We start from the raw sequence: 14,077 nt of genomic DNA, 5'->3' as shown, positions 1-14,077 counted from the left end.
TGAAGATCAAGTAATCCCTGGACTAGAGCAGAAGCAGAAAGATAAATCGAAAACCCTAAAAGCACCAGCTTCCCGCGGAGACCAACAAACAGCAAGATGATCGCAGTTTGCCCTCCGGCCATACCTTAATCAGCAGGAAAACTCACAAAAGAATGATTTCTCAATAAACCAGCTGCGCCTCCGTCCGCCGACCGTCATCCCATTCGCTCCTTCTTCAAACGCTTCAGGCGAGAGGACGCAGACGCCGACCGCAGCACAAGAAACAAATTTGGGAACAGAAAAGGTGGAACTCGCGGAAAAGGACATGGAATTGGAGCGCAAAAGTTGGCAGGAACAGGAATGGAATTAAAGATCGGAATAAATGCAGCGAAATTAACAAGCAACAGAGACCACGAGGATTGAGACTACAACGTGCAAACACACGCATTGAATACCTTTGAATGAATTTCCTAGCTTGGGGCCTGGAATTTAGGCTCGCCCATCATCAGTTCAGTTCTTCGGAGAACAAGATCGAGTTAAGAACAAACAAGAATGGGGGACCAAACGCAGAACAGACACAGCTCCGTTCAATCATTTCCTCTTTTGCTCCACCTGCCTTGTGTCTTTTTGTGATCTTGCTTCTTTTTTTCCACAATAAAATGAGGAAAAATTGTGGATGGTGGTGGAGCTGCATGAGCAAACAGTGATCCAAGAAATAGGTCTGCTCTTCCTCACTGTGAACAACAAGAACCTACGAGCTGGTGATGGTGATGATGACAACAAAAGTCACGTGCTGTCAGTGAAAGATTATAAATCATGATAGAGAAGACTTTAGGGTTTAATTGAATTGATTATTATCGGATAAATTTATTACAACGATCGATAAAATTGAGATAATGACCCACATAGTATAGAAGAGGAGTATGATAGAGCAGAATTGTAGAAGAAGATAAAAATTCAAATCTTTACGAAGCTGAGATAATACCTTCCTCCGTAGTAGTTAACTGCAACTTTTCGATTTAATCGTGAGACCAAATGTGTAGGATCGTTAAGGTGATAAATTCTACTTTTTATAGAAGATAATGCTCTCTTTATAGTAGTCAATTGTAACTTCTTAATTTACTTCTTCATAGATGATCATGAAATAGATTGTGTAGAATCGCTTGAAGATTTATGAATCTAAAATGATTTAAATATTATTATGTAGTAAATATCAATTCAGTTATTCCATGTTTAAATATATAAATATAATTTATTAATATTTATGAATAATATTTAATAATATAAATTTAAAATATAATTTATGTACATTTAAAAATTCACTTTTATTTCTGGTAGAGTTTTCATCTATATTTTAATAAAATTTATGGTTTTATCAAAAGGACAGGTTTTCTTCATATTTTTTAAATTAATTTTAAAAATTTATCAATGTAATATTTATCATCTTTTTGATCAATGTAATATTTATCAAAAGGATACATTGAATAGCATCCTCCATTTTCCACCTCAATTAATATAGATAATTTTAGTTAATTGAGTTTTCTAAATCATATTTTTTAAAAATGTTTTTAGACACTTTATGAGCCTCAATCTTGCTTCTCAATAAATCTTTCTATTGAAACTAGAGAGGATTTTATTGATTAATTGATTTAACTAATCAATTAATTTCTTTTAATTTTGTTTTTCAATCGCCGCTAGCTTCATGCATTCAATTAATTAATTAATTAGTTAGTTAATCAATCAGTTTCGCTGTCTCGCTGTCCATGCATTAGTTAATTGAGATTAATTACTTCATTAATCAATAGATATTTGCTGCCGCACACATTACTTAATCTCAATTAATTATTATTAATGTTGCAGCTGCGGATACTGATATCAATTAATCTTTTTTCAATTAATGTATGAGTTTGCAAAAAATCTTCCAGATCTAATTCACTTATCAATCGAGTTAGGTTTAGTTAGGATGACCCAAATTTGTATGAGGTTCTCATGAATTGATTTTGTTGTTTGTGTTTAATCTTTAGGCACCAACAAACAAGTTGAGTAGAATCTATCATTCCAGCAGTATTAAATTAAGAAGTTATCGGTCCACTACGATCATTTCATCAAAAGTGAAATGGTAAATCAAAAAATTACAATTGACAGGCTACACACTAGCAAGATATTGCATTGACTTTATCCGATACTGTTAATCAATATTTAAAAAATTACCTGGCTCATTTCAACTGACATATACACTTGGTGGTAGTTTATTTACCATATATGTTCGCCACAAAATTTATATTGCTCAATGAGATGAATTTCTTAGCAGCAAGATATTGATAAAAATTCAAGTATGAAGTTTGTTGGATCCATGAGTTTATTGTAAAACTACTTCAAAAGGATTGGATGATCATAAATAATACTACTACTGGGCAAACAACCAAATGTGGATAAAAGCTATAGAGCTAGCTAATCCAGCTTATTGCTGGGCACACTGGACTCTCTGGGCGCCTCCATGGAGATCATCCTCGTCCTCTTCGTAAGCTTCTTGCGCTTGAACTTGCTTCCTTCGCATCTCCTCCTTCATGTTAACATCATGCAATATTGTCTCCTCGCATTCGTCGAGTTCCATGTCCATCAACTGAGACGCAGGCTTAGGAGGGAGAACTGCCTCGAGAGCTTTAGACTGAGCTGGTGCCAGTGAATCAGGGAAGTCGACAGTGAAGTGGATGTAGAGTTTTCCCTTCATGAAGGGCCTCTGGTAGATCGGCATGCCCTCATCATTTATCGCCTTGTTTTGATCTGTCCCAGAAGGTGGATAGATTGTTAATCAACATGAAGAAGCACAAATAATGCATCAAGAGAGGAAGCAGGATTAATGCTTACCGGGCTTCACGACTTCCCCTTGGTTTGATTTGATAAGTAGCTGTCTACCGTCGAGGTGATTCAAAACAAACTGGAAACCACAAAGAGCCTCCGTGAGCGACAACGAATGTTCGTAAAAGAGATCTTCGCCCTTTCGCTTGAATTTGGGATGTTCCTTTTGTTGGAGAACAAACACAATGTCTCCTGTTACTGTATCAGGCTGCAAGCAATTACCAAATTAAACGCTAGATATATTGAACATATTTTGATAATCTAGTTCAAAAGGATATGTTTGAACATACGGCTTCATCAGCCTCGCCGTGGAAGGAAATCTTCTGGCCATTTTGCATTCCCTTCTCAACGACAACCTCCAGCACTTTCTTCTCAGGAACAACTTTCTCGCCCTTGCAGTCTGAGCAGCGGTCCTTCTCATTGATCCTCTCACCAGTTCCCTTGCAGTCACTGCATGGATGCTGCATTTGCTGAATCATGCCAGGCCCCAGTTGGCGAATACTGACCTTCATACCTGAGCCATGACACCCAGGGCATGTCATGGAAGCACCAGATTTCGAACCCTTGCTGCATCAGTATATATAATCAAATCGTTACATGATAAACAATCAATTTTGTAACACAATCCATGACATACGCAGAAAAGTAAGCAACTCACCCATTGCACTTCCGGCAGATCACATTCCGTGAGAGCGACAATTTCTTCGAAGTTCCATTGTAAAGCTCTTCTAAGGATACCTTGAGAGGATGGACGACATCCTCCCCTCTTCTCTGCCTTCGTCCTCTGCTGCTTCCTCCTTCACAATGATGACAAGATTGAGTTTTTGTCAACTTTAACAGATAAAATGCTACCAACAAGCCGATCGTTGCACTGACTGAACAAAGCTTGATAAATTAAATAAGGCTACCAGTTGATTTATTAGATACTTAGAATGCTAAAGATTGATTTATCGGATAGTTAGAACCCCTTGACATCATATTCCTAACTTTAAATAATAGTGTCAAACATCTAGATCGCTTGTATTGGATGCTTGTACTCAATCAATTCCGAACAACACAGCTCTAAAAAATTAACAGAATTTCCAACAGTATCAGATAAAAGATGTAGAAATTTTAATCCATAATAGAATCATAAATGCAAACATACGACATTTTATACACACAAAAAAAAAGAGCAACTCAATCCCCTTGATTCAGGATAACAGCTATGATCACTCAATCTCCTCTATTCAGGATAACAGTAGTTCCAGCCACTTTTGTCAACCTAACAGATAAGTATGCTACAAACATATGGGTTTGTTGTACCAACTGAATAAAACTTGACAAATCTAAAAACAAAGCTAAGGGTTGGTTTATTGGATAATTAAAAGACTAAGGTTTGATTTTTCAGATACTTAGAAGACTTTGACACACTATTCCTACTTTTTTAAAATGGCGCTAAACGTCTAGATCAATAGCATACCCAACTCTAAATAGCATAATTTTAAAAATTGAACAGTTATTTGATATCATCAAACATATGATCTTCTTACCTCCAAAGGGACTGCCACCGAAGAAGGACTGGAATATATCAAATGGATCATGCCCTCCGCCTCCACCACTCATTCCCTCCTTTAAAGCATCTTCACCATATTGATCATAGATCTCACGTTTCTCAGGATCACTCAAAACTTCATAAGCCTGGGCCAATTCCTTGAACTGAAAGGGAAATAGATAATTTACTATATAACTGTGATTCCAAGAAAGAGATAAGAAACAGGCAATTTGCATTCATCAGTGATGGCAATTATACGACAAAGCCACCAAAAAACTAGGTACAACTACAAGCACTCATCAAAGCCCACCAACAAAAAGAAGAAGAGAGAAACCTTCATCAAAGCACTCATGGCCTATCAACAAAAAAAGGAAACCTTCTGTTCCAAAAGCAAAAGATTGAACTTCTTTGGGCAAAAACAACTAAAGCAGGAGCTACTACAAAATAAGAATGACCTTCTTGATAATCATGGGACCAACAGATTATTAGCCTTCCATCCCTAGCGTCTGCTTCCAAAGAGAGAGAAAATGTGAAGAATCAAAAGAATACATCCAACTCAATGAGATGATAACAAATCAACACCACACATTTCATGCACTGAATGCGCGTAACCTATGAGTGTGTGTGTAAGAATGTAGGCATATATAGGAACTGTAATTTGCATACAGAAATAGAATCCATTTCATCAGTAACCATAAAGAAAAAGAACAGCTATAAAATGACTCATGGTGCCTGCTTCCAAAGAGGTCAAGGGAAAAATAAGCTATGAAAAGAAGACTCCAACTCAATGAAAGAGACACACACACATGTAAGGAAGATAAACTCTGCAAACAGAATAATAGAATCCCTTACGTTAGTAACAATAAAGAAAAGAAATGATTTTTTTAGCTACAAAATGACTCATACTGTCAGCTTTCAAAGAAATGAAGATAAAGTGAACAATGATACAACGCATCCAACTCAATGACACCATAACAGATCCACACGCCTCTAAGTGTTTGAATGAAAGTAACCTAAATTTAGCGACAAAATCCACCAAGGCCCTTTTATGCAAATCTGATAGACAAAAAGGACACAAAGGAGCAAAATTTCAGCATGGAACCCAGAATTAAAAATAGAACAATAGAATTTCTTTCGTCGATAACCATAAAGAAAAAAAAAAGATTTTCAGCAACAAGCATGTAAAAAGCAAAGCAAACGCATGAACGATCCAATGTAAGACGAACATTAAGCAACAAATCAATTGCGGGCAATCGGATGGGAAGTACGAACTTACGAGGGCAAACCCAGTTTAAATGAACAACGACAACAGAAAAACATAGCCTATCAAAAAGGGCATTCACTTCCGCACCTTCTCGGGGTCGCCGCCCTTGTCGGGGTGGTTCTTGATGGCAGCCTTCCGGTACGCCTTCTTCAGATCATCCTGAGATGCGCTCTTGGGCACCCCTAAGACCTCGTAGTACCGAGCGTTATCGCTCTTCTTCGGCGCTCTCCCGAACATCTCCGCGGCGGAACCTTGCCCGATCGATCGATAGCCCACAGATGCAAGGCGGAATCACCGGATCCCGTCTCTCCTCTCACGAAACGAGGCCCCTATCGAAGAAGGATCGGCCGACGAAAAGCCCTAGAAAGTGGGCGAGAGAAGGTGTCGGGATCGCCTCGCCGGGCGGTATTTATAGACGGCGATGAGCAAAGGAAAATTTGCATGTGCCCCCTTATTTTATGATATTAAGCAATTATATGTGAAAGGCCAGAAATTTCATAAAAGAATTTAAAATGTAAATTAAGATTCAGGATTTTTTATAAATTAGATTGAGACGTTATAGTTGACTATTAAAAAGGAACAATTTTTTATACATAATTTATCTGATTAATTCTAAAAATTTATAAATTTTTTTTATCAATTATTAAAATAAATAAAAAAAAAGTATAAATAAATCATGACGAAGTGAAAAAATTCCATCAAATTTTAATTAAATTTATAAAAAAACATCGATCAAATTTCACACTTTTTATTCGTACTTGCTGACTTTTCTCTCCATTTTCATTTTTTTAAGCAATCAATTATATTCACACTTTTCAAATGGCCAAAAGATCCATTACACTGCACTGCAATAAAAGATAAAATTCATTATTTTAACAGTCTCGTGACTATTTAAAATAAATAAATAAAAAATTATAAGTAATTACTAAAGAAAAAATATTATTTCAATTTTATCAAAATTTGATTCTGGTCCACTTTGGGATCCTTATCAAATAAACTTTTATGATAAAAATCTGAATCGTTCGATTTAAAAATCAACAGCCGATTATCAAAACCCTAAACCCTATAAACCTTATAATAAATAAAACAAATCACACATTCAATCTACGACCTGGATTTAATCTTAACTTTAAAATAAATCCACTAAATTTATGACGGAAATCTATTGTGACAAACAACTTTTTTTTTTTATAATAAATTTGTTCTACAACCACCAGAATCCATCAATTATGTGCCGAAGCCGATGACCAAAAGATTCACGACTCTTCATTTTTATTGTGCATTTGGAACTTTCGATTCAGCTTCGAGCTTGTTTACGCGTCAAAGAAAAGCATGAACACTTCAACAACGCAGGTCAACGGATCACATTCCAATTGACTCCATGATCAACGATTAGACGAATCTAAATCATTTTAATCATGCTAAAAGGATTTTGATTAAATTTAAAAAATAATTAAATTAATATAAAAATAATTTTTTAAGTTGAATTAAAATAAATCAAAAAACATAAATAAATCTGGACAGAACTGAGAAATTTCATCAAATTTTGATTAAATTTTTAAAAAAAACTCCATCAAATTTCACACTTTTTATTCATACTTGTTGACTTTTTGTTCTCCGTTTTCAATTTTTTTAAGCAACCAATTGTATTCATATTTTTCGAATGGCTAAAAGATTGACTGCACTACAACAAAACATGAAATTCATCATCAAAATGGCCCACGACATGATCAATCCTTATCACCGTTCGACAACGGCCGATGAAAAAGTAAACCTTAAACCATAATTAACCACTAAGAAGAAAATATTATCTCGATTTTATTAAAATTCGACCCTTTCTATTATAATAAACCTAGCCCGTAATAACCAATTCAATCGTATCGTAAAGGCAATCGCCAAAAGATTCAAGACTCTTGATTTTGTTATGCATTTGGAACTTTCGATTCAGCTTCGCGCTTGTTTACGCGTAGAAGAAAAGCATGAACACTTCAACAACCACAGGTCAACGGATCACATTCCGCTTGACTCCATGGTCAACGATTAGACGAATCCAAATCATTTTAATCATGCTAAAATAATTTTGATTAAATTAAACAAAATAACTAAATGAATATACAAATATTTTTTTTATTAAGTTGAATTAGCACTTACATCCTCTCGTAGATGGAGGAAGCCAAGCACTTGAAGTGGATGCTGCCAAATTGCCCATTCTACTACAGAAACTGTGCGCTGTTGCAGTCTTCTGCCATTTATTATTTACTACGACAGCCACCAGCTTCTTGGGACCAGACCATCTGCTCCAAACAAACAAACAAACAAAAGGACAGAGTCACATTTCAATGATCAAATTAACCAAATAACAAAATCTACCTATAAAATTTATAATTGACTCACTCTCTATCTCGTTCTACCCTGTTTATTATCTTCATATCAAAATGACTTGGTCAACAATCTCATCAAACTCACTAATCATGAACAGGTAAGTAGATGGCCATACTAAATGCAAGGATTCCTGCATGATGTTAGAGGGCAATCTACAGGGGCAAGCTAAGCACGAACCTGCAGTAGTATTTGAAGATGATGATCAACTGTCGTTACTTCCATCAGACTGCATTTATGAGCAAGGTCATCATCGAGAGCATTGGATTCAAGAGTAGTTCATGTGGGCTGGTATCTCACCCATTTTGTGGCCGAGCTGAAGGGAGCGTTGCAGGATACACCTGCTAACAATAATGGCAGCAGATGACAAAGTGGATCACACCAATCCAGCTGAACATCAGTTGTAGCAATTACATCTAATTGAGAAAGGAAAATACTACTGGAGCAAATACTTAATTCTACAGCACTAGATGATAAGGAAATCTGATGGTGGTGAAGTGGAAGCATTGCCGCTGGAGGAGTCTTCTCCCTGCTTCAGTGGAGGCTTTGGGAGCTCGCTGAGTATCTGGACTACCTCCCTCATTGTCGGCCGCTCGATGCTCTGCTCCTCCACGCAGAGCATAGCGACGTAGAAGACGTGCATCAACTCATGGATGGGAAGAGATGGAAGCCTTGGATCCAGGATTTTGATCACTTGTTCCTTGTCGGAGCTGGTCATCTTTCTAACCCATTGAACAATGTCTACTCCCTCGCCGAATTCACCGACAGGCTTTCTTCCAGTTACTAGTTCCAGAAGAACCACACCGAAACTGTAAACATCACTCTTCTCGTCCACCTTGAGGGTGTAGGCATACTCTGTGCACAAATTTCCCATCATGAGAACAATATGGAAAATCTTCAATTGCAAACAGTCATAAATATCTGAATCAAACAACTACTATCATGTCAGATTGGCTTTGTTCTCTTTAAAAGGCAATTAGCAACAGGAATTAAACACTAGCAGATTCAGAAAGAACACAACCACCATGCCAATTTAGAAACAGTACATCAATAACATAAAAAATAGATCTAAGGTTTTTAAAGTAGGTCTCAGATGACTCACAAATATGTCATGCAAGTTATTCATGCAATGTCAAATTAACTCTGCTCTAGAGTAAAAGGAAGAACATGGGAATAAAAGTACATACAAAAAATTTTATTTAAACTAAATATCAGGTGGAACAATAGGTAGGCATTTGAGTTGGTTTCAGCTAATTCAGCAACAATAGGTACAAAAAGTGTCTAATAGCATTAGGATTCGAAGCATGATGAAATTTGATGACAGACCAACATCATAGCCATGGAAACACAACAATAGATTGAATCTCAGGGTAAGGAAGAAAACCTGGAGCAATGTAACCGTAAGAACCAGCAATGGCTGACATGCACTCAGAGGTGCCTGAGTCCTGCAAGAACTTGGCAAGTCCAAAGTCAGCCACATGAGCTTCAAAGTTGGAATCCAAGAGGATATTGTTGGATTTGACGTCTCGATGGAGGATCAATGGCGAGCAATCATGGTGGAGATAGCAAAGACCCTTTGCCGCATCTAAGGCAATCTTATACCTTGTATCCCAGTGCAAATGTCCACCTTTCTTGCCATGGAGAACCTCCCCGAGGCTGCCATTAGGCATATACTCATACACCAAAAGATTAGTCTCATGGTTGGAGCAAAAGCCCAACAGCCTTACAATGTGCCGGTGGCGAATCCTTCCAAGAGTCTGAATCTCTGCATTGAATCCATGATCATGTGATGATCCCCGGCTCATCGCCAGAAGCCTCTTAACTGCTACCTGTTCACCATCAGGCATGACACCCTTGTAAACTATACCAGCCCCTCCTTTGCCTATTATGTTCTCCTCCTTCAAGCAGTTCAACACATCGTCGCATGTGAAATCCAGCCGCCGGAATGCGGTGAGCTTCCATGCACGGGCATTGCTAGCCTTCTTCAAAGACCGGGCCTTAACAATGGCAGCAATGGCGAAGACAATAGAGCAGATAAGGACGACGATGACTAGCAAAAACTTTAAGGATGCCGGGAGGGCTCCTTTGGCACGAGCAGGGTGCAAGATCCCTGACCGGCATGGACCAAGATAAAGGCCACATAGGTCTGGATTACTGATGAAGGAAGTGGCATTGAAGTAGCTAAACTGGCCAGTGCTCGGGACGACACCGGAGAGGTTGTTGTAGGAGAAATCCGCAGACGTCAAGCTTTGCATTGACGAGATGGCGTCTGGAATTTGGCCCTCGAGATGATTCCTCGACAGGTTGAGGTAGTTCAAGATCCGCATGTCTGCAATCTCGGCCGGAACATTGCCGGAGAGTTCGTTTCGACTGAGATCCATAAATGTCAGAAGCTTACACTTGGTAATTTGCGGCGCAATAGAGCCGGAGAACCGGTTCCCGCTGAGATCCAGTTTCGAGAGTTGCTGAAGCCTCCCGATCTCCGGCGGGATGCTGCCGGTAAAAAAGTTCTCGTTCAACAGCAACTTCTGAAGGCCGGAGAAGTTCCCGATAGACGGAGGCAAAGGGTCAGTTAGACGGTTGTTCGAGAGGCAGATTTGACCGAGAGTGGGAGAGATCGAAGAGTTGCCAGTGTCGGGAAACCCGCCGGAGAGGAGATTGTCTTGGAACTCCACCTGAGACAGATTCGGCAAGCTAAATAGGCCCGGTGGGATGGTTCCATTGAGGAAGTTCTCCCCATTCTGATGCGGCTCAAGGATTCGCAGCGGCCAAGGGAGTCCGGAATCGGACCGAAGAGGAAGTTGCCGAGGGCAATCAATGTCTCAAGCTTGTTGCCGTAGCAGAGGTCCGAAGGTAGCGAACCAGTGAGCTTGTTCGACGAAAAGTCGAGGAGCTGAAGGTGCCCGTTCGCACCAAGCCGTCGAGGGATGCTTCCAGTAAAGTTGTTTTCCCACACCTGGAGAACCTCAAGCTGGGGGAGGTCCCCGATTAACTCCGGGATGGCACCGAAGAGCTTGTTGCGGAAAAGGTTGAGGAGGGTGAGGTTGCCGAGCTCGGCGAAACTCGGAGGAATCTCTCCCGTGAGGGCATTGTTGGAGAGGTCCAGGGACTTGAGGCTCTTCAGTCGCCCAAGCTCCGGCGGGATCTCGCCGGAAAGGCCATTCACCTGGAGGAAGAGGCTGTCCAGGCTCTGGAGGTTGCCAATCTCGGGCGGGATGCGGCCGGAGAGACCGCAGTTACCAGCATCGAAGCGGACGAGTGAAGAGAGGTTGCCGATCTCCGCCGGGAGGCCGCCCTCGTAGCTATTGTAGTAGCCGATGTAGAGCTCGCGTAGCGCAGAGAGGTTTCCGATCTCCGAGGGAATAGGGCCCGTGAGCTCGTTGCCGGAGAGCGCAAGGTACTCGAGGAACATCCAGCTGCCGTACTCCTGCGGAATAGACCCGTAGAAATAGTTGCCCCCGAGGTGGATGTGGCGGAGCTGGGACATAGCCGCCGCCGCGAGGGGAAGTGACCCGGTGAGATTGTTGTTGTAGAGGTCGAGGACGCGGAGCCGCGCGAGGCGGCCCAGGGCCGGGGGGAACGATCCGTTGAAAATGTTGTTGGAGAGGTTGAGGTGACGAAGGGAGGTAAGGAGGGAGAGCTCCCGGGGGATGGGGCCGGTGAGGGAGTTGCCGGCGACGGAAAGGTGGAAGAGGAAGCGGAGTCGGCCGACAGCCGGGGGGAGGAGTCCAGAGAGGTTTCTTCCAGACAGATCAAGAGCGACGACGGTGCCTCTGCTATCGCAGGTGACGCACGGCCAGGAGCAGTGGTTGGTGGCGTTGCCCCAGGCGGCGAGCGCAGCTGCGCCAGAATCGGCGAGGCCGGTTTTGATGGAAAGTAGAGCGCTGTGGTCCTCCGCGTAGCCTCCTCCGGCGGCCTCCGTGAAAGCCGGGAGGAGGAGGAGGAGGAGGAGGAGGAGGAGGCGGCCGACGCAGAAGAGCATTTCTTTGTTGTGAATGCTGAAGAAGGAGGCCATCTCTCTCTCATCGCGAATGCCTTCTGCTGTGATTTAAATATACCTCCCTTTTACAGATAAATACACGTATTTATGATAATATTTGGAGATATCTCTAATTAGATAATGAACAAGAAAGAAAAGTTTTATTTTACCCCTTATTGTTTACTTTTTTTTATTTGAATCACATAGTTTAAAATATTATATTTTCTCCTTATAATTTACAAAATAATATATATATATATATATATATATTAAAAATTCATCCGAATTATGAAAATACTTATTTTATTTATTATTTGTCCTAATAAATTTGGTGTACCTTTAAAAAAAATATACTGTAACAAAAAATAGAATTCATCATTCAACGATCATATATGGTCGATTTCATGATCTATAAAAAAATAAATTGAAAAATTATAATTGGCCACTATTAAAAAAACTCAACGAACACAATAGCCAACTCAACTCATCAAAATGTACATTCTGAAGTAACTCATATAGCAATCGTGTTTAAAATTAAATTTTAGTATTTTAGATATTATTCTTGCTTACAATAATTATTAAGCTTTTATGATATCAACTATATAGATCAATATATAAGATGCATAACATCTCAGGATAAGAGACATGATACTTTTTTCAAGCTTGTTGAATTGGTTAAATTGGTTAATGCAATTTTGCTGTAGTGGACAAGGATCGAATCTCAGCGAAGCCGAGACAATACCCACCTCGTAGTAGCTAACTGCAATTCCCGATTCACCTCCTCACAAATAGTCCTGGGCCGACCGTGGAGCCATTGGGATGACGGATTTCATCTTTTGCTATAATGATACTTTTTTCAAACAATTAAAGTTTAAAATCCACATAACGTATACATGCAATAATTGAACAACTAATAATGCTGGAGCACCATATTAAGAGTCATTTCTCTTTCTAAATATACTTGGTGGGTGAAATATGAGAATAGACTATCCACCGGATAAGTCAGTGTATATAATATGCATAACAATATATCATCCTTGTGCAACTTGCACAGTAGTATCTCACGATACAAACTTTCAGCAACAAGAAAAAAAAAGAAAGAAAGAAAAAGAGAGGGTGCTTAAGAATGGTTTAAGAAAACACAACACAAAGGGTGTACATTACTTATTGAGGAAATAGAGGATTGAAACTAATCAGATTAGGAATGCATTGCTACTTTGCTCAGTCCATTCGTCTCAATTATCGATAGCGACGATGCTCGGAATTTGCCCGTGACTAACAAAGTCGATCTTGTTCAGCCTCACGCAGCAGAGGACTTGCTCCGGGAGTTCCTCTGGCTTCTGGGCCTGAATCAGTTTTGGATAGATTGCACAGATGAGCTTCAGCAAAATAGAAATTCAAACATACATTTTGGTAGAACATTATACTTTCTGTTCTCTTCTCAAATGAGTCAAACCGAAATGGAGTAGCCCTATAGTATTCCAATATTATGTACCCATTTGTCTCATTTGTTATCGATACGCCGAATTCAACTTCCTAGATAGGGAGATAGGGAGATCTTGCAACATGCTATCAGTAAGGACATTTCATTTCATATATTTCAAAGTTGAAAGGGTGATGATCATAGTTCAAGGCCGACAAAGGGAAGAGAAGAATGTTCATAGCATTTTTGAGCAACTTAGAATATTGTTTTCTATTTCTAACAGTTTCTGATCCACTTAGGTAGTAAATAGTCAAAGAAAAGAAAATACGATCATGTCCTGTGATTATTGTTTATTTCTCTTTGACAATTGCTAAGATTTTGGTCAAAAACAAAGATATTTTCATAAGCATACAATTATGTATCATCTAGATAGCATGGGGAGCTCAAATTTGAAGGGCATACCTGTAGAATATGCATTACAACTTACCTGAATTGTTAAACCAAGATCGAGAATCCCGTCTTTCAGACGTTCTCTAAATGCTTCTAGACCCTTTCTTGATATGTAGCTGAAGCGATGTATGTCAAGATCTATCTCAAAGTAATTTTCACCCTGTAGGGAAAAGTAAACAAACTGTTGGAATATATAAATCGCAGAAAAAG

General features: G+C 39.5%; 2 protein-coding genes across 2 annotated transcripts; both read right to left on the bottom strand.

Moving 5' to 3' along the window:
* Positions 1-2,297: 2,297 nt before the first annotated feature.
* On the bottom strand, positions 2,298-6,021 carry LOC141828996 (dnaJ protein homolog). Its single transcript, XM_074716398.1, has 6 exons — positions 5,724-6,021; positions 4,371-4,536; positions 3,497-3,635; positions 3,129-3,405; positions 2,848-3,046; positions 2,298-2,763 (listed from the first exon to the last, which is right to left on the bottom strand). The coding sequence occupies exons 1-6, from the start codon at positions 5,871-5,873 to the stop codon at positions 2,441-2,443; spliced, it is 1,254 nt and encodes a 417-aa protein (XP_074572499.1). The 5' UTR covers positions 5,874-6,021; the 3' UTR covers positions 2,298-2,440.
* A 2,033-nt stretch (positions 6,022-8,054) lies between these two features.
* On the bottom strand, positions 8,055-11,997 carry LOC141828995 (uncharacterized). The gene is given in 3 exon segments (XM_074716397.1): positions 8,055-8,870; positions 9,400-10,755; positions 10,758-11,997. Coding segments are annotated over 3 exon segments (2,985 nt in total). The 3' UTR covers positions 8,055-8,481.
* Between the last annotated feature and the right edge of the window lie 2,080 nt (positions 11,998-14,077).

The sequence above is a fragment of the Curcuma longa genome, chromosome 5, assembly GCF_044706935.1.
Source record: "Curcuma longa cultivar G26 ecotype Majalengka, Jawa Barat chromosome 5, ITB_CL_G26_1.1, whole genome shotgun sequence".
Taxonomy (NCBI): Eukaryota; Viridiplantae; Streptophyta; class Magnoliopsida; order Zingiberales; family Zingiberaceae; genus Curcuma; species Curcuma longa.
The sequence above is the reverse complement of the archived record's forward strand: the minus strand, read 5'-3'. Positions and strand labels throughout refer to the sequence as shown.

Bases quoted from the DNA above. Each gene is read 5' to 3' on its own strand.
- LOC141828996 (XM_074716398.1), bottom strand. From the start codon at position 5,873: ATGTTCGGGAGAGCGCCGAAGAAGAGCGATAACGCTCGGTACTACGAG. The intron at 3,636-4,370 runs GTAAGAAGATCA...ATCATTGTGAAG, and splicing joins CGGTGGCAGTCCCTTTGGAG to GAGGAAGCAGCAGAGGACGA. The intron at 2,764-2,847 runs GTAAGCATTAAT...CTTCTGGGACAG, and splicing joins AGGGGAAGTCGTGAAGCCCG to ATCAAAACAAGGCGATAAAT.